The sequence below is a fragment of the Vigna angularis genome, chromosome 7, assembly GCF_016808095.1.
Source record: "Vigna angularis cultivar LongXiaoDou No.4 chromosome 7, ASM1680809v1, whole genome shotgun sequence".
Classification (NCBI taxonomy): domain Eukaryota; kingdom Viridiplantae; phylum Streptophyta; class Magnoliopsida; order Fabales; family Fabaceae; genus Vigna; species Vigna angularis.
Genome location: NC_068976.1, coordinates 33,046,738 through 33,068,532, shown reverse-complemented (window position 1 = coordinate 33,068,532; position 21,795 = coordinate 33,046,738). Strand labels below are relative to the sequence as shown.

At 38.6% G+C, this 21,795-nt stretch overlaps 1 protein-coding gene across 2 annotated transcripts in view; it reads right to left on the bottom strand.

The window, feature by feature from the left end:
- Positions 1 to 21,795, bottom strand: part of LOC108338065 (uncharacterized) — a 40,151-nt gene that overhangs the window by 9,213 nt on the left and 9,143 nt on the right. For both annotated transcript variants that reach the window (XM_017574737.2, XM_052880001.1), the window contains 6 exons: positions 21,259 to 21,428; positions 2,938 to 3,154; positions 2,653 to 2,853; positions 1,794 to 1,910; positions 1,302 to 1,544; positions 432 to 636 (listed from right to left, as the gene is read on the bottom strand). In XM_017574737.2, coding sequence (XP_017430226.1) covers positions 432 to 636; positions 1,302 to 1,544; positions 1,794 to 1,910; positions 2,653 to 2,853; positions 2,938 to 3,154; positions 21,259 to 21,428 — 1,153 coding nt within the window. The remainder of the gene's footprint in view (positions 1 to 431; positions 637 to 1,301; positions 1,545 to 1,793; positions 1,911 to 2,652; positions 2,854 to 2,937; positions 3,155 to 21,258; positions 21,429 to 21,795) is intronic.

Here is a 21,795-nt window from a genome sequence, read left to right as displayed (position 1 = left end):
AGATGATCAATGCTAATTCAGTATACAAGTATTTTTTAGTAAAGCATAAAAGACAAAGGAAACAAAATATTTTCTATATAACATAGCACCAACTATATGTCTGGTAACGGATTGAAGTACGTGCAGGACTCAACAACTTATCAAAAGCGATTGAAATATTAAGTTATTAGATAATGGCAATAGAATGGCTTCATTAGAGCCCTTTTACACACAGACTCATATTTACCGTATAGAAATTCAACGTTTTATTTAGAAGAATGAAATGAACAAGGATAAAAATCTAAGTTACTTGATCATATAGGCTTCAAAATCATGTCAAGAACCAACTCTCCTAAAAGCTTAGGTTGCTAGATGAAGACAAATGACTTTTATTAGATCTCTCCAACACAACTAAAGACTGACGATATAAAGTTCCTTAGTATAATTCTTACATTTACAGCATGTGACATGCCCACATTGAAAAACCATCTTCTGATTGCCTAGCTTTTCTTGGCAGACTGGGCATGTTTCATCATCAGTTTTAGCTATAAGTACAGCCTTCTCTTCAGTATAGTTTGACATTGCAGTTCTTTCTACTGAGATTGAAGAGCCGTTTGGACTTTCAAATTGCTTTTTTTGCTTGGATTGAACTAAACCCTGAAAAATGGTTCAGCTTTCCACGTCAGAAAAGAAATATCATATATTCCAGGGAATCTTAGTGGGGAAATTAAAAACAAGACATGAGACATATTAACCATATACAATGGAATCTTGTGAAGCTAAAAGTAAAAAAAAATCTCAAGGACAAAATGGGGAATCACTGAATCTTTTAGGTAGTAAAGGTTTCCTTTGGCTATTCATTCAATTTCGTATGTATACGAGTTTCTTATAACAGATTTAGGTTTATAAATGAACTCTTATACGATCATTCAGATTTATTTCACACGTACCATATTGCAATTCATGATTATTACTGTCAAGAACCAATTCTCAAAATGGTTTTATGTTTCAAACATATTACCCCACCCACCTTCTGGTGAGACTGAAGCATGAACAATAAATTACTCCACCTGGTGCTAAAATTTTTAAATTAACTACGAAGAATGAATACTACAAGGATTAGATTAACCACTTTGTAATAGAACCTCCACCTCTCTAAAAATAGTTATATGGTGCCCATGAGGGATATTATTATAGCTATCAATTATTAATGAAAAGATTCAATATATATATATATATATATGTATATATATATATATATATATATATATATATATAAAGAGAAAACAGTTTTAATATATACAAAATTCTAAGGGTTATACCTTTAGGTAGCGGAGTTTTCCTTTCGTCTGGGACAACATGGTCAATGACATAAACTTTTCGTGGGAAAAGTTGGAGCTAGCAGCAACTAATTCATTTTCACCTAAAGCATCGAGAGATTTATCATCTTCACTTGTCCTTAGGTGCAGACGGGAAACAGCCATCTTTATTTCATCATGTGCACGCAGATACTGAGCTTGAGCTAATGCCAAAGACCTTGCATGGCCAAACTCCTTTCGCATTCCCTTATAAGTCAACAACAGAGGAAAAGGAACCAAGTCAATCAAAATTGTTATTACAGATAATCTTAGCTTTTAAGAGGTTTAAAGTTGTCACTCAATTACTTTTTCACTGAGGACAATTAAACGATCCTTAAAAGGTTTACTTGTATTTTGGGAGGAGAGAAGATAAAAATTGAAAATAAAAACACTCTAGATTAATTTAATTACTCCTTGAGGAATCCTATCCATAAAAAATATTTCATAAAGCTGTACCTCAAAAACATGTAAATCCTTGGTGGCAGCTGAGACAGAGTCCTTTCCTAATCGAGCCTTGCAGTAGTTCTTTATAACTCCAAGAATTAGCTCCAACTCAGATGCTGATCTTGAAACCTAAAAAGCTCAACATAATCAATTTGGAAGATTAAAAGGCAATGTTACATGTTTCAAAATACTAACCAAATTTGCTCGAAATAAAAACATTAGCCAATCATTGTTGATGGTCAGCCTTGGAACAATATATTAAGGAACATTTATAACAGTAAAATGTAATACAACAATTCTCAAAAATTGAGAATTTTCCTGGACAATGATGGAACATGGTGTTGAATCCATTGATATATTTCAGGTGTCCTTTTCTCCGTTTTCATCTCAATTTTTTGTATTATAACAATTCAAAACTTTCTTTCAATAGACACTGAATATTTTCAATGCAGAGATCTTAAGAAGGTTCCTAAATTTAAGCATCAGGTCTTATAGGGAACTCTAATTGGAGAAAGCTTAAGAACTAGGTCTTAACAATAAATTAAATATTTCAACTGTGGGTTCTTCTGTTTTTAAGTATTAACAAATTGAAGTATGGGGTTCTTATATGACCTCAGCATTGAAGCAAAACTTATAAACATATAGCAAGAGTTGTCGAGAAGTGATGTAACGTAGTGGGATTCATTTAAATTAGAATACGACTTTGTTTCTAAGAAGACTCTTGTACAGAAGATGCTCTTATATCAATAAAAAGAAGTATCATTTTTAAAACAACAGGAGAGAGAAAGAGAGAGAGAGAGAGAGAAGAGGTATAATAAATCTGCACTAGTCTATGACCCAAAGAAAATGTCAATCAAATGAAGTAACTCACCACTACTCTTTGTCCAACATTCCTTTTCTTTGATTCTTCATGACCAATATCAGATGTTGTAGAACTGTTACTAGATTGTGATAGCTTTGAGAGGAAATGATTTAGTGCAAAGTTTTTCTTCTGAAAATCTACTGCCTCCTCAGCAGATGAAATTATCCCTCCACGTTCATTCTTAAGAACGAAGAGTCTTGCTTCATAATCCTGAGGAAAAAATAAATCATAAGACCATATTACATTCATTAGACACAAGATGAAGAAAACTGACAGATAAATTAAGTGGTAAACCTGAAACAATTCATCTAGCTCGCACAAAACACATGGGGGACCGTCAGAATTAGGCTGACAATTTCGACATTTACCCACACGTTCAATATCTTCCTCTTTTGGTTTTTCCATTGTCTGATCAATTTCTAACAGTCGATCTAGTAGTGTTTTTCTAGAGGCCTCTAACTGATCCAAACCTGTCTGAATTTGATACTTTAGAGCGCTTATGCTTCGGAAACTGGATTAAAAGTAACACACATCAGTAATAGCAATCTCACAGTCAATTTACTCGAAGCTATTTATCAAAATATCTTGGTAAATAATTTTGAAATCTGATTGCACAATAGAACATCCCTCCCAAAGCCATGTATTAGAGATTTAAAATCATTCATAAGAGTTTACTAAGTGCATAAGCTATTGGGTATTCGTATTTGACATGGAACCAAAGCCTCTCTAACCAAGTGGTTACACGTAGAAGTTTGATCATTACTGCACACTCTTAATAATTTAAGTTCAATTGCAGCACAAACTAAAATGAGATTCTGCATTGTATGTGTTAGATATTCTCACAATTTAGGGTAGAATCTTATATTATTATAATGCTGAGAATACAATCCATATATACAATGCTAGGAAGTTATTTTAGGAAGCAATAATAACTCCTTGACAACCAGATCCCTATGATTCAAGGATATCCCCATTATTCACAATAATTATAATCTGTTAATAAGGAAAAAAATATAACTATGAGAAATAAAGAAGATTGGGAGAAAATATCCCTTATGTGTTTAGACTACACATAGGGTAGTTTATTTATATGGTAAGATATGGGCCAATGCCCTTAATACAGAATAGACTAAGCCCAAATAACAGAAACACACATCTTAACATCTAACACTCCCCCTCAAGCTAGAGCATATAAATCATATGTTCCAAGCTTGTTACAAAGATAATCAATTCTAGGTCCTCGTAAGGACTTAGTGAATATGTTGCCAACTGGTTGCTTGAGTTAACAAACTCAGTCTTGATATCTCCGGATATGATTTTTTCTTGAATGAAATGACAATCAACTTCAATGTGTTTGGTTCTCTCATGGAAGACAGGATTAGAGCTAATATGGAGAGCAGCTTGATTATCACATATAAGTATCATGTGAGTGACATCTCCAAATTTCAATTCACTAAGCAATTGTTTAAGCCACACAAGCTCGCAAGTAGCTGATGCCATAGCTCTATATTCTGCTTCTGCACTCGACCTTGCCACAACACTTTGCTTCTTACTTTTCCAAGATATCAAGTTGCTACCAATAGAGACACAATATCCAGAAGTAGACCTCCTATCAGAAGGGGAACCAGCCCAATCAGCATCTGAATAGCAAACGATCTTTGTATCGTTGTTAGGGCCATATAGCAAACCTTTTCCAGGTGATCTTTTAATATACTTCAGTATACGAACAACTGCATCCCAATGGTCTTCACATGGGGAGTTTAGAAATTGACTCACACACTAACTGCGAAGGAAATGTCAGGACGCGTAACAGTAAGATAGTTTAATTTACCAACTAGTCTTCTGTACCGTTCAGGATCTGAGAAAGGCTCCCCCTGATTTGGTAGGAGTTTGATGTTAGGGTCCATAGGTGTCTCAACAGATTTACAGTTCATTAACCCTGTTTCCTCCAAGATGTCTAACGCATACTTCCTCTGAGATATGACAATACCATCATTGGATTGTGCTACTTCAATACCCAAAAAGTACCGGAGTTTGCCAAGATCTTTGGTTTGAAAATGATGACAAAGGTGTTGTTTCATCTGAGAGATGCCAAGATAGTCGCTTCCTATGAGAACAATATCATCGACATACACTATTAAATAGATACATCCAGCACTCGAGTGGCGATAGAACACTGAATGATCCGCTTCACTGCGAGACATACCAAATTGTTGAACAACACAACTGAATTTACCAAACCAGGCCCGAGGAGACTGTTTTAGGCCATACAAGGATTTGCGAAGACGACATACCAATCCAGATGACTCCCCCTGAGCAACAAAGCCAGGCGGTTGCTCCATATAAATTTCTTCCTACAAATCACCATTGAGAAAAGCATTTTTGACATCAAGTTGGTAAAGAGGCCATTGTCGAAGAGCGGCCATGGCAATGAAAAGGCGAACAGAGGTCATTTTTGCCACTGGAGAAAAAGTATCACCATAATCCAAACCAAAAATCTGTGTGTAGCCTTTGGCAACCAGTCGAGCTTTCAAACGATCAATTGTGCCATCAGGACCAACCTTGATAGCATACACCCACCTGCAACCAACAACAAACTTTTCAGATGGTAATTGGACAAGCTCCCAAGTTCCACTTTCCTGTAAAGCACTTAATTCATCCATCATAGCTTGACGCCAACCAGGATGAGTTAAGGCATCGCCCACAGATTTGGGAATTGACACAGAAGAAATGGATGAGAGACAAGTATAAAATGATGGAGATAATCTGTGGTAATTAAGAACAGTATAATGGGGGGAAGGGTTACGGGTAGAGCGTATACCTTTACGGAGGGCAATAGGCAAGTCAGACTCAGTTGCTGGAGCCGGAGGAGACACATGAGGCGGCACCGGAAGTGAGTCATGAGGGAGACAATTACGGCGACTATAAACCTGAAGGGGTGGAGGTGAAGGATGATCCTGTGGTGAATGAGAGTCTAAAGAAGGAGAAGACAAAATGGGTGGAGCATCACCAGGAGGATCACAGATAAGAGGAATATCAACAGTAACAGGGAGAGGTACAGAACTAGAAGATAGATGTGAAAAGTAAAAAGAAGACTCATCAAAAGTGACATCAGCAGAGATAAAATGACGATTGAGGGAAGGGGAAAAACACTTATAGCCCTTTTGTGACCGTGAAAATCCTAAGAAGACACATTTGTGAGACCTAGGAGATAACTTATCAAGACCAGGACTAAAATCATGAACAAAACATGTAGACCCAAAAACTCGAAGAGGTAATGGATGCAGAGGGTCTTGAGGAAATAAGATAGAATGAGGGATTTTGTTATCTAGGACGGAAGATGGCATGCGGTTGATAAGATAACATGCTGTGAGAACTGCATCACCCCAAAAACGTGAGGGTACTTGACCATGAATAAGAAGTGTACGAGTTGTTTCAATAAGGTGTCTATTCTTACGCTCAGCCACCCCATTTTGTTGAGGGGTATAAGCACATGAGGTTTGGTGAAGAATGCCATGAGAAGCCATAAACTGTTTAAACGGTTGAGAAAGGTATTCACGGCCATTATCACTACGTAAATTTCGAATAGACACCCCAAACTGTGTTTTTATTTCATTGAAAAAAGATTGAAAAATAGAAAACAACTCAGAACGATTCTTCATTAAAAACAACCAAGTACATCTGGAATAGTCATTAATAAAGGTAACAAAATACTGAAAACCTAAAATGGACTTAACACGACTAGGTCCCCAAATGTCAGAATGAACCAATGAAAAGGGGGACGACGCCCGTTGTGAGACACTACGAGGAAAGGAACTACGAGTATGCTTCCCTAACTGACAAGACTCACACGACAAACTTGATAATGTGGACAACCTCGGGACAAGTTGTTGTAGTTTGGCAAGACTAGGATGACCGAACTGAGCATGAAGAAGGGATGGTGACTCCATGACTACGCCAACATGTGGAGAAGGGCGGAGATGATAAAGGCCATGAGACTCACATCCTGTGCCAATCATGTGTTTCGAACTCCGGTCCTGCAACCAAACAGAATCTTTAGTAAAGGAAATAACACAATTAAGAGTACGAGTTAAACGACTAATGGACAATAAGTTGAAGGGAGACCCAGGGACATAAAGTACATGATCAATGGATATGGATGGAAAAATATTAACAGTACCAATACCATGAGATGAGACTCTAGACCCATCAGCCATTGTTACCGAGGGTAAATTAGCCGGACATGACAAGGAAGAAAACAAGGACTTGTTACCAGTGATATGATCGGTGGCGCCTGAGTCAAGGACCCAAGGTCCAAGGGAGTGAGTTAGACTAACAAAAGGTGTACATGTACGTGCAACAGATGCAGATGTAGTGGAACCAGAGTGCTGATGATCCTCATACCATCTGAGAAATTCGTTAAAGATTGCAAGTTTGTCTACGATATTAGATGAAGTAGGATGGTCTGCAGACGGTGATCGGGGAGGTGGATCAGAATTTGCCACTGCTACAGGTCGAGGAGGACGTCCATGGAGAGCATAACATCTATCAATCTTGTGGCCTAACTTGCCACAATGGTCACATTTTGGACGTCCTTTACTTGGCTTGCGAGACCGACTTCGATCATCACGTTGAGCAGCCATAACAGAGGAATCATCAGTACGAGGAGATGTCTCAGTGACGGGTTTGCTCGGTATACGCAAAAGAGCAGAACAAGTAGAAGTAAAGTTGGGTATGACAGGAGAACCCAAAATCTGATCACGGACATGAGAAACATCATCAGAGAGTCCGTATAATGCCAACAACATGAAGAACTTTGATCGTTGTTCCAATTCTTCAGCAGGAGTGGAAGCAGGAGGTAATATATCATTAAAGTCATGAAGAAGGGCATGAATTTTACCCAAATATTCTGCCATGGGACCAGGATTGCGCGAACCAATAACAGTTAATAGGTCCTGACAAACACCATAAAGACGCTGAGTGTCATTTGTGTATAACAACTTCGCTTGTGCCTATACTTCTGAACATGTCTCATAGGATCGAAACATTTGTTTCAGTGAGGAGTGAATGGTGGACTTTATAACAATGCATAACTGAGCATCAATTTTCATCCAGCGGGAAGTGTCATCTATGAGAGCAGTAGTCACATTTTGAGTAAGATGATCTAAGTACCCCTGACTCTTCAACCAAAGTTTGATGTCGGACGCCCAGGTTGCATAATTTGTGCCATCTAACTTGTCAATGGACAAGTGTACATTCACATAATTAGTATATATTGAGGGATCAAAAGATGAGCCACCAATAGAGGTGTTTGTAGACGAGGAAGACGCCATGGAGAGGGAGGAACCCTAAAAATTCAAAGTGCTCCGATTGACGCAACGACCACAGATCCAGAAAGAGGGCGAGGAGGCGATCACGGCGGTGCTGATCGGCGGCGGAAGCTCCGGCGACGCGCAGCGGCAGCGGCGGCAGCGGCGGCGCGTGAAGGCGCGTGAGAGCTCCGATCGCGACGATCTTCGTGCGACGGTGGTCGCCCGGCCGAGACGCTTCCGATGGTGTGGTCGCCGGTCGATTCTGGAGCTCCGGCGACGGCGGTGGCGGCGGCAGCGACGGCGGCGGCGGCGGCGACGCGACAACAGCAGCAGTGATGGGTGCCGGAGACCGTGGAGTTGACTGGAACTATTCCTGTGCTCTAGATACCATATGAGAAATAAAGAAGATTGGGAGAAAATATCCCTTATGTGTTTAGACTACACATAGGGTAGTTTATTTATATTGTAAGATATGGGCCAATGCCCTTAATACAGAATAGACTAAGCCCAAATAACAGAAACACACATCTTAACATCTAACAATAACTAATAGAAACACAATGATTTTGACAGAAATAAAACAGATTCTAACACTCCCCCTCAAGCTGGTGAATAAGTATTTTCCATTCGAGCTTGGAAACAATACTCTCAAAGTTGTTGCTGTTTAGTCCCTTCGTTAGACTATTTGCAAGGTTGTCTTGTGAAGACATATGGAGTGTAGATTAGACCACTGTCTAATTTTTCTTTGATAAAATGTCTGTCAACCTCAATATGTTTGGTTCTATCATGTTGCACTGGATTATAAGCTATGCTAATAGCAGATTTGTTATCACAATAGTGTCATTGGTTCATTCAATTTTATTCCTAAGTCTGCCAAGATGATCTTCAACCAAAGTAGTTCACATATCCCTTGTGCCATTGTCCTAAATTCTGCTTCAGTACTGGATCTAGCTACCACATTTTGTTTTTTACTCTTCCAAGTCACAAGATTCCCTCCAAGGAAAGTGCAATATCCCATAGTTGACCTCTTATCCACAATTGACCCTGCATAGTCTGCATCTGTATATACTTCTAGACTTACATTCCCATTTCGTTCAAACAAAATTCTCCTATTTGGGGTTCCTTTCAAATAGTGTACAATTCTTAGTGCAACTTGTAAGTGAACCTCCTTTGGTTAGTGCATGAATTGGCTAACTAGACTCACGGTGAATGCAACATCAGGTCTAGCTTGCAGGCTTGCATGTTGTCTTACCAGTTTCTTTCAACAAATCAGTGATGTATTTCTGTTGAGATATGAATATTCCTTTTTTAGAATGAGCCACTTCAATTCCCAAAAAGTAATTCAATTTTCCCAAGGTCTTAATTTCAAATTCCTTGGCTAGATGTTGGCCTAACAGTTTTTGCTCCTCCTCATCATCACCTGTCACTATAATATCATCCACATAAACTAGTAACACGGCTACTCCCCTTGACTTAGAGTGTTTAATGAACAGATTGTGGTCTCCTTGACTTTGTTTAAAGCCCAGACCTATCATAACTTTAGTAAACCTCCCAAACCATGCTCGTGGTGATTGTTTCAGCCCATACAAAGCCTTTTTTAGCTTGCAAACAGTGTTGGTAGCTATTTTTCCCTTATATCCAGGGGGCAATTCCATGTAAATCTCCTCTTCAATTTCTCCATGAAGGAAGACATTTTTAACATCATATTGTTGCAAGTTCCAACCATAATTAGCCGCTAGGGATAATATCACCCTAACTATGTTCATTTTTGCAACTAGAGTAAAGATTTCCATGTAATCCACTCCATAGGTTTGAGTGAATCCCTTAGCTACTAACCTTGCTTTGTACCTCTCAATGGACCCATCAACCTTATATTTTATAGTATATACCCACTTGCACCCTACTGGTTTTTTTTCCATTTTGGAGAGCAACCAAATCCTAGGTACTATTCTTTTCTAATGCTTCCATTTCCACATCCATGGCTTGTTTCCATTTTTTATCACTTATTGCCTCAGATAAAGAGGTAGGTGTGGTTGTGGTGTTTAGGCTTGTGAGGAAGGCTTTATGGGTACGTGAGAAGTTTTTAAAGGATAAGTAATTGGCTAGAGGGTACAGCAGCTTGGTGGTACATTTCCTAGTCTCTTTCCTAAGGGCAATTGGAATATCTAGGTCCTCATAAAGTGGTGCTGAATTGGATTCAGGTTCCTGCAGATTCTGAAAATCAGAGGTTGATTCAATGGAGATTAAAAGATTAGGGTTAGTTACCTCATGTAATGCTGGGTTGGATTGTTGGACATGGACAGATTCTGGAATGGCCTTTGTCTTCCTTGTATAAACCATTTTTTTCCCAAATCTGACATTAGCTCCATCTTGAGTGGGTTCCTTCTTAGTTGTTACACTTTTAGTCCCTATTTCTGGTCCTAAACTTAAATCAGGGAGCATAAGAAGATCATCTTCATTTCTTGCAATCTCCCCCTAAAGATGATCTTGGTGGAAGTAACTTTGGTGTTCAAAAAAGGTGACATCTCTGGACACAGAATTTTTTGGATGGTGGGTGATAGCATTTATATCCTTTTTATGTTGATGAGTATCCTATGAAAACACACTTTAAGGCTGTAGGATCAAGTTTACCTATATCACTATTGTGCACATGGACAAAAGAAACACACCCAAATATTCTTGGAATAAGGTGATTAGATGTGAACACATTAGGATAAAAAGAGGACATAACCTCCATAGGACTTTTGGAAGCTAGAACACTAGAAGGTAGTCTAATAATTAGATAACAGGCAGTGAGAACAGTCTCTCCCCAAAACATGTTAGGAACCTTATGTTGAAAAAGAAGGGCTCGCGTTTGGTCTAGAAGGTGGTCTAGAAGGTGTCCATTTTTCCTCTTAGCAATTCGATTTTGTTGAGATGTTTTGACACAAGATGACTCATGAATGATGCCTTCCTTTTGACAAAAGGAAATAAGCCCATGATTAAAGCAATCTTTGGCATTATCGGATCTAATCCTCTTAATGCTAACACCAAATTGATTTTTTACCATGGAGAAAAAACGTTGAACCACATAGCTGACTTCGGATTTTTGTTTTAGTAAGAAAACCCATGTGATACGAGTACAATCATCTATAAAGGTAAGAAACCAACGGGCACTAAAAACATTAGGGACAGTTGACGGACCCCACACATCTGTATGAATTAAATAAAAGGGGAAAGTGCTCTTATTATTACTAACTAGAAAAGGCACATGTTTGTGCTTAACAAGTTCACACACATCACAATTGAGACTTGCCACATCTAATTTGCTAAAAAGGGAAGGGAATAATAATTTTATGACCCTAAAGGAAGGATCTCCAAGGCGATAGTGATGCTGGTCTTTATTGAATCAAGAAAAAAGAGGTGTTACTTTCCAGATCTGGTGGCAGATTTGGATGGTCCAAGTAATACAAGCCATTCTATTCTCTAGCATGTCCAATTGTCCTCCCCAAGTACTTGTTCTGTAAAATACAAACATTGTCATAGATGTTGTAATTTTAGGGAAACTAAATTGACAGACAATTTAGGAATATAAAGGACATTTTTGAGGGTTATAGATGGGCTTATTTGGCTGCTCCTTGACCTGCTACAGTCATTAGAGAGCCATCGGCTGTGGATATTTTCTTGTTGCTAGGGCAAGGGGTGTAAGACGATAAATTTTTAGGTAGGGGTGTCATGTGGTCAGTAGCTCCAGAATCTAGTATCCAATATGGGTTAGGGTTTTTATTTGAGGCATTAAGTCCAAAAGAAAGGAACTCGCCAAACTACCTGGTGACTTATCCAACTTGGTGAGGAATGATCTCATCTGCTCTACCTCATCCTGGTTAAGTGGAAGCACTCCTCCTGTGTTTTCTTCATTGGTTGCAGCACCTATGTGTTTATGTCCATCCTTTCTAGTGTTGTCTCCCTTTTTTCCCCACTCCTTGTCACGGTGTTAGGATCCCCAATCTCTACTAGGTGGCTTTCCATGCAGCTTCCAACATTTATCACTAATGTGGTGAGGCTTGTTACAGAAGGTACACCACACTCCTTCACCTTTCTTCTCCATATTGGCTGTTCCCTCCTTTTTCGGGTCAACCATCATGGCCGATCCAGTAGCTACCATGGCTAAATTTTCCATGGTTGGAGTTTCTAGCATTATTCCCCTTCTACTTTCTTCACTTCTTATCATAGCTACTACTTCATATAATTAGGAAGCAATAATAACTCCTAAACAACCAAATCCCTATGATTCAAGGATATCCCCATTATTCACAATAATTATATGTTAAATAAGCAAAAAAATATAACTAAAAAAACAATGATTCTAACAAAAATAAAACAGATTCTAATGAAAATAAAACAGATTCTAACAACTATATTAGATACCTTATCTTTTAGGGTTAAATATGTTTGTAGTCCCTAAACTATCAAGCAAATTTGTTTTTAGTCCTTCTTTCAAACTAAGCTACATTTTGGTCTTTCTCCTTAAGGAAACCTTAATTTTTCGTCCTCCAAAACCAACGACGTTAAAAATCAGCTGAGGTGGCTAACGGTGGTGTGCCACGTCATTTTTTTTTTCTAACACTGGGTAAATCTTTCCCGGCTTTTCTCCCTCCCTCACTGGCACCGTCTCCTTCCTTGCATCTTCGTCCCCGTCCACCGCCACAACCTCGTCGTCAATTTCCACATTATCTTCTAAAGCTCTTCCTTCCAATTCGATTCCCTCCGACGGTGGTTCTGGTCGACAAGGTTCTGGATTAGGAACCTAATAAATTCTCAGATTACTGAATCCGAAAAATAGTCCAACCAACGGAAGAATAAAACATACAACCAAACAGATTTTGCGCTAAAAATTCAAATCAAATAATCAATCAATTCAGCCCTTAACCCTGCATCAACAGCTCAACTTTGCACATACCCAAAAGAGATATTCGCGAAAAGACACGAACTTTAACCTCGGATCCCCTCGAAAACCCTAGTTAGAAGCACCCCAACTCGAACAACAGACCCACGTGAGCAACAATCAATGAGGCCGAGACTAAAACACCCCCTTATCGTTGTCAAAAGGCGATAATGAAGAAAATGCCCCAAAAGAGACGAAGCTATCAAACCCCAAAAACGAGGGCGTAGAAAAAAACCTGAATTACGCCCCACCCGGAACCCAGTTCGTGAAGGAAAGTCTGAATCCAACACGTGACAGAGCATACATAACAAAATTGAGAAGTACAGAGTCTGTTTGGTTGTTGAGGGATGAGGGTAAGGCGAAAATCTTAGAGTGACAAAGAAGAATATGATTAGAAGAAGATTACGTGGAGATTTTGATTTTCCAGAATCTTGGCTAAGCAGAAGAACAAGGCTACCACGAAACCCTTTTGATGATTTCTTAGAAATCAATCACTGCAACAACCAATTTAAAATTATACTCTCTTCCAGTCTCTCTCTCTTCCTATGCATTTATTCTTCTCTTTTGCCCATATTTGTCTTATAGATTCCACACAGAACCTTCTGCGGGAAGTAACTTTGGCATAATAGAACACTCTCTCTCTTCTCTTCTCTTCTCTCATTTCTCTTCTCTCTTCTCTCTTGGTTGAATGTTTGGAAGGATTGAAAAAGCAGAAAAAAAAAATGACGTGGCACACCACCGTTAGCCACCTCAGCTAATTTTTAACGTCGTTGTTTTTGGAGGACGAAAAATTAAGGTTTCCTTAAGAAGAAAGACCAAAATGTAGCTTAGTTTGAAAGAGGGACTAAAAAAAAATTCGCTTGATAGTTTAGGGACTAAAAACATATTTAACCCTATCTTTTATCTTTTGTCTTTTGTTTATCTGTTTTTATTTCTTTTCTATCATTATTTGTAATTTGGTTTAGTTGATATTCGCTTTATTACCCTATATGTATTTTCTACACAAGGGAGATTACTCCTATACCTATTTTTCACTATATTCAACATGGTATCTAGAGCTTAGGGTTCTTTGGCAATTTTTTTTGTCACCCCTGCCACTGCAACTGCCTCTGTCCGCCGCCATCGCCATTTTTGGAGCTTCCGTTTCAACCAGCGACCACACGGTTTTGCTCGTCTCAGCCAGGCGACAACCGTGTTGTGAAGATCACATTCATTGAAGTCCTGACGTGCTCCCACACGCTGATCAAAGTCTCGTAGATGCCATTTCTTCTAGCCTCGTATAGCAGCGCATGAGCCATCTTCTCCAACGCCAATCAGATTTGTTGGACTAGTCGTGGCGTCCTCTTTTTGAATTTGGCTTTGTTGCATTCATCGAACCTCTTTGAATTTTTAGAATTTTTTCTCTCTTCCTCCATGGCTTCTTACGCTGCCTCTTTTGATATCTCTTCTACCAGTAGTGTGTTTGACCCGTCAATCTATACTAACTATGTCAATGTACAATTGTCTATTGATAAGTTAGATGATAGTAATTATGCGACTTGAGCATCAGACATTAAACTCCGGCTAGAGTCAGGGATATCTTGATCATCTTACTCAAAGAGTGACTGATATTGCTCCCGATGAATTTTCCCTTGGAAGAAAATTGATGCTCAATTATTCATGGTTCTCAAGAATACCATTCACTCTTTAAAAAAAATGTTTTGTGCCTACAACACCAGCTCCAAAAATGTCTAGGAATAAGCAAAATTATTATACGCCAATAATACTCAACGTCTTTATGGTGTTTTTCACAATCTTTTCAATCTTATTGCTCCTCGGAGTCAGCACTCTATGACTGATTATTTGGGTAAGATTCATGCTCTTTTTCATGAATTTAATGAGTTATTACTTCTTACCTCTATTCTTGCACAAGAAATTGAGCAGCGGTCAAAGTTCTTCATGATATGGACTTGCAGATAAATATTTCTATGTCCATGATCAGATTTTGGATTCCCCTATTGTACCCAATTTTACTTCTACTTGTTCTACCCTTTTGCTTGTGCCAAGTAAACCCATAAATGATGGACGATCCTTCTCTAATGAATCTTTGACATACCTTGGTACAATCTTAGAATGTGAATTGAAGTCTAATTCAATCCTACAAATTTGTCTTATAAAGTGAGGATTGTCTCCATCTATATATTCTTGATAAGAAGTGGACTTTAAGCCTAACTCAACTCCACAAAACTAGCTTGTAAGGTGAGGTTTGCACTCACGTATACATTGTAAATTGGTCTTATCTCTATTATGTGGGACTTCTAACACACCCCTTCAAGCCAAGCTATATACATCTCGTGTGTGAGACTAGACATTAATAGTTAGTCCGATAGCGGCTCGATAACGAGTGGAACAATAGACCCGACATACACCAAATTTCATTAGGATAGGCTCTAACCCATAACTATGATACCATGTTAAGAAATGAACTTTATGTCTAACCCAAACCCACAAAACTAGCTTGTGAAGTGAAGTTTGCACTCACTTAGTTTTGATAAACATGTAGAACTATATTTATTTTAATACTTATTATTACAACATACTAATGTATTTATAGGAGTAAAAGTTAGGCACCTCCTTAAGTTAGGCACCTCTAAGTTAGGCACCTCCTATGTTAGGCACCCCTAAGTTAGGCACCTCATACCTAAATAATTATAGAAAAATACTTAGTAAGTTTTTCTCTAATTACAACACTCCCCCTCAAGTTGGTAAATGAATATCAATCATTCCCAACTTGCTTACAAGATCTTGAAATCTTCCCTGAGGTACCCTTTTGTAAAAATATCTGCTAGCTGAAGACCTGTTGGAACATGAGTTGTAATCATAAAGCCTCTGTCTAGATTATCTTTTATAAAGTGTCTGTCAATCTCAATGTGCTTTGTCCTGTCATGTTGTACTGGATTATGAGCAATGCTTATGGCAGACTTATTGTCACAGTATAGTTGCACAGGACTGTCTATCTTAATTTTAAGATCATCCAAAATGATTTTCATCCAAAGTCCTTCACACATTCCTTGAGCAAGGGCTCGAAATTCAGCTTCTGCACTAGAGCGAGATACTCTGTCTTGCTTTTTGCTCCTCCATGTTACCAGACTATTTCCAAGAAACATACAATACCCAGAAGTAGATTTTCTATCATTAATAGACCCTGCATAATCAGCATCAGTATATATTTTCATACCTAATGTGTCTTCCCTTTTAAACAACAATCCCTTCCCTGGACTTGACTTCAAGTACTGGAGAATTTTATCAACTGCTTGCATGTGTCTATTTCTTGGATCATGCATGAATTGGCTTACTACACTAACTGCATAGGCAATGTCTGGTCTTGTGTGTGATAGATAGATTAGTTTTCCTACTAATCTTTGATACTGGGTCTTCTCTACAGGAGTACTTTCTTCACTTCCAATTCTATGATTTTGTTCTATAGGAATTGTTGAAGTTCGACATCCCAGTTTTCCCGTTTCTTTGAGGAGATCAAGTACATATTTCCTTTGGGAGATGAATATTCCTTCCTTGGAGTAAGCAACCTCTATTCCAAGAAAGTATTTAAGTTTTCCTAGGTCTTTCATTTCAAATTGAGCTGCCAGTTTTTCTTTTAATGCCAACTTTTCTGCTTCGTCATCTCCTGCAATAATCATGTCATCCACATAGACAAGCAATAGGGTGAGTTTACCTGTAGATGAATGTTTTATGAACAGAGTGTGGTCTCCTTGGCTTTGTCTGTATCCCAAGGAAATCATTGCTTTTGTAAATCTTCCAAACCATGCTCTAGGGGATTGCTTAAGACCATACAATGCTTTCTTTAGGAGACAAACCTTGTTTCGTTCATTTTTCACTTCAAACCCTGGGGGAATATCCATGTAAACTTCCTCTTCCAGATCTCCGTGAAGAAAGGCATTCTTTACATCCAACTGGTGTAAGTCCCATCTAAAATGAGCCGCCAAAGCAAGAATAACTCGAACTGTATTCATCTTTGCCACAGGAGCAAATGTCTCCTCATAGTCAATCCCATAGGTTTGAGTATAGCCTTTTGCCACCAGTCTCGCTTTATATCTTTCTATTGTTCCATCCGCCTTATGTTTCACTGTGAATAGCCATCTACATCCTACTGCCTTCTTGTCTCTTGGCTTGTCAACAATTTCCCAAGTTGAATTTCTTTCTAATGCATTCATCTCTTCTTTCATGGCTTGAGTCCAATGTTCAAGTTTCATGGCTTCTTGGATTGAGGTAGGAATTCTTGTTGTATCAATGGCAGCAATAAAACTTCTATGCTTATCAGAGAGATTGTTAGTGCAAACATGTTGAGAAATGGGATATTTAGCACATGATCTCCTTTCTTTTCTCAATGCAATGGGCAAGTCATCAGTAATACTTACCTCTTCGATGTTGTCTTCAGGGATTCTCACCTCCGGATTAGACAATTTTTCTTGCTCTAGAGTCGAAGTGGGTTGTTTTCTTCTTTCATATTTTTGACCAAAAAATTTGTCTTCTTCTTCATCCTTATTATAGATCCTGATAGTTTCATTGCTCAGGTCTTGGGCATCCTGCGAAGACTGACATGGTAATGACAAGAAGGAGAGTTCATCCATTTCAAGTGTTTTCTCCCCCTGAAGTGGTGAACTGACATAAAAGGACTGTGTTTCATGAAATGTGACATCCATGCTGATAAAGATGCGACGACTCTGAGGATGATAACATTTGTACCCTTTTTTATTAGAAGGATACCCTATAAAGATACATTTAAGGGCTTTTGGATCTAATTTGCTACGATTAGGGTGATGAGAGTGAACAAAAGAAATACATCCAAAAATTCTACTAGGCAGACTTGATATTAAAGGGGAAGAAGGAACAAAAGACAATAAAGACTCTATAGGACTAATGCCGTTTAAGACACGGGTAGGTAACCTATTGATGAGATATGTGGCAGTTAACACTGCTTCCCCCCAGTAAATTTTTGGAACAGACATTTGAAAAAGAAGAGCTCTAGTTACTTCAAGGAGATGACGATTCTTTCTCTCTGCAATCCCATTTTGTTGAGGAGTGTTTACACATGTAAGTTCATGAACAATACCATTATGAGAGAAAAAATTGAGGAATTCATGATTAACATATTCAGTACCATTATCAGACCGAATTCTTTTGATATTTCTTCCAAATTGATTTTGGACAAGATGAAAAAATTTAACAAAGATTTGGAAAACTTCAGATTTATTGTTCATAAGGTATGTCCATGTGACACGAGTGCAATCACCAATAAAGGTAACAAACCATTTTGCTCCAGAAATAGATGCGACAACTGGTCCCCAAACATCAGTGTGAATTAAATCAAAAGGAGAAGTACTCTTTTTATTACTAATAGGATAAGATGCACGATGATGTTTTGATAATTGACAAATATCACAATTAAAAGACTCAACAGACTCATTGGTAAACAAATGGGGAAATAAAGACTTGATAACGTTAAATGAAGGATGTCCAAGCCTTTTATGATGAAGCCATATTTGAGAGTTTGCCCACGTCTCAGATGTAGCTTGTAGACTCAAAATATTTGTTGTGCTTTGGTCATTAGTCTCTAATAGATACAACCCACTTTGCTCCTTAGCAGTTAAAATCGTCTTCCCCGTGGCAAGATCCTGAAAAACACAATGAGTGGAGAAAAATATTACTGAACAATTTAAATCCTTTGTGAGTTTTTGCACAGAGATAAGATTATTGGCTAATTGTGGAACATGTAAAACGTCCTTTAATATAATGGATGATTCCAAAACTATATTCCCAGAGCCACATATAGGTATACCCTGACCATTCGCAACAGTAATAAGTTGTTCTTTACTGCTGTCATCATATGAGTTGAAAGACACACGACAAGGTGTCATATGATCAGTTGCTCCTGAATCAAGAATCCAAATACCTTGAGTCATATTACCAACAGTATTGAGACAAATCTTACCTTTCATGGACAGAGTACATGATCCAGAGGGCTTACTCATTGATTCAATCATTGCTTTCAAGCGGTCGAGTTCTTCCTTATAAGCTTTCATGTCAAGATCTGGTGGTGGAGAAACATTAGATTGATTGGTGGCTTCCTGTTCTGAGGTAGTGTGATTTACCCATTTTTGAGTAGGCCCTTTGTTATTCCTCATACGCTCTAGAACATTACTTTTCCCATGGAGTCTGAAGCATGTTTCTTTGGTATGTCCAGATCTTCTACAAAATGAACAATAATCTCCACGATTTCCTGTTTCAAATGACTTTCCTCCAGTATAAGAATCTCCACGATTTCCTCTTTCAAATGACTTTCCTCCAGTGCTCGTTCCTTTGTGGAATCCCTTTCCGGTTGTCATGGCAGAGCCTGTGTTGGAGATCCCCCCATCAAGCATGACAGCTCTTCGAGTTTCTTCTCCTCTTACCATAAAAAATACTTCTGATAAGGAAGATAATTTTTCTCTTCCTAAGATCTGTACCCTGATTGGGTCATACTCTTGATTTAGGCCATGGAGAAATTTAAAGATTCTTCCTCTTTCCACGACTTCAGCATGTGCGGCAGCATCTGTCTTACACATCTTTATTGTTTGGTATTGATCTAATTCAATCCAAAGACCATTCAAAATTCCATGATATTCTGATACAGAATGTGAGCCCTGTTTTGTATTAAATATCCTGCTTTCAATGTCATAACATGCAGCAAAATCCTTTTTTAATGAAAAAGTATTTTGTAAATCATCCCATATCTCCTTGGCAGAAGAATGAAACATGTAATTTCGACTTATCTCAGGAACCATGGAATGCCACATCCAAGTCATAATTAGTGAATCTTCATTGTCCCACATTAGGAAGTTTGAGTCATCTGGTTCTGGTCCTCCACCATCTATGTGGTCTAGTCTTGAACGACCCTTGAGAATCCTTCGAATGTACTAGCTCCATTGTAAGAAATTCCGCCCATCCAACCGATAGACACCTATCATATTTGGAAGATCATTAGGACCTAAAGGAATAAATTTTACCTCAGACATCCTTGGGAATGCAATCTGGGGACCCTATCTGCTGACGAAACAGTGGAAAACGGTGCCTGACAGCGGCAAACGGCGCCTGGACAGCGGAAAACGTTGTCGACAGCGACAAACGGCGCCTGGACAGCAACAAACGGTGTCTGGACAGCGACAAACGGCGCCTGGACAACGACAAACGGTGCCGGACAGCGGCACAAGGCGTTGGACAGCGGCACAAGGCGTCAGACAGCGGCACAAGGCGTCGGACAGCGGCAAAACAGCCTTGGCAGTGGAAAACAGTGTGGGCTACACAAAATAATATGGAGCAGTACTTCAAAACTCAGATTTACTCCGATCTGAGCCAAAATGGGTTGTCACCGGCCCTTGTAACGGAATGAGGAGGCTCCGGCGACTCCTTCTGTGACGTCGGCAGCGAGTGGGTCTCGCCGGAACTAGGCGCGTGGGCTACACGCGCCGGCAAGGCTGGTTGTGCGTGGCGGCGCGTGGCGGCGCGTGGCAACGTCTTCTCCGGAGCGATTTGCAATGTTGTGTTTGCTGCAGATAGGCGTCCGTTTCTGTCCTATCAGTGATTCCAATAGTTTCTGCTACAGTTGAAGTGGCTGGATAGCTGCTGTTGCTGGTGGCTGGTAGCTTATCAGTGCAGCGGAAACAGAGCTCCCGGTTGGGAGCTCTGATACCATTTTGATAAACATGTAGAACTATATTTATTTTAATACTTATTATTACAACATACTAATGTATTTATAGGAGTAAAAGTTAGGCACCTCCTTAAGTTAGGCACCTCTAAGTTAGGCACCTCCTATGTTAGGCACCCCTAAGTTAGGCACCTCATACCTAAATAATTATAGAAAAATACTTAGTAAGTTTTTCTCTAATTACAACACTTAGATATTGTGAATTGGTCTTATCTCTAGTTAATATGGGACTTCCAACAACAGTCTTTTAGGCTCTATCACTGGCCAATGTGGAGCTTGAGTTTTTCCCAATAGTCATTGTTCAAGAAACCACATCAACTAGAAATTTGGTCAAATTGTAATAAATAAATAAGTGCAAACCTCAAATTTCAAGACAGTTTTGTAAAAGTTAGGCTTAAAGTCCACCATTCATCAACAACATATATGAAAATGACTACTAATAACTATATATTAGAACATTGATTATAACTAGATATTGTATGTTGTTGAAATCAGTTTTAAATGTATTACATTTAGCAACTGTTTTATGATGAATCTACGTATAAAGATCAAGCATAACTCAGAAAGTCAAGTATATGGATAATGTAAAACTGTAGTACTTGACAATTGTGTTTAATAATCAAAGCCTGACTGACCGAGCAGTTATTCTTGATGACTTTGAATTGCTTGAAGTTCCTGACATGGCTTCTTCAATCTTTCTAATCAACTCAGAGGAGAACTCTTTGCTCTGCTCAACATGATGGAGTGCTTCTAACCACCAAAATGAATTTTGATGTGTTCGACTGTCTCGATAAGCATTACTGACCTACAAAAAAATACAAATGTCATTTACAGAAAATATCATGAAAGAAAGGGAAAAAAAAACTCGAGCAGATTCGATCTTCACAATTTTAACATAATAAAGCATCTTAACATGATTTGGTATTACTTTATATCTCATGTAGTTACTAATTAACATAAAAATTGCTTACCTCAAAATGAAACAAAATTAGTGATCATATTTATTTTTTTCACCTCTATAAGCAACATATCTTGCATTCTTTCCCTTTTTAACTATGAAAACAGAAGGCAGGCGCGAATACAGTGACTCAATTTGAATGAAAATGAACTGGGCAAACCAAGGTATATGGTTAGTCTTTTATAGGAATCAACTTACTATCTAAACAAAAGGG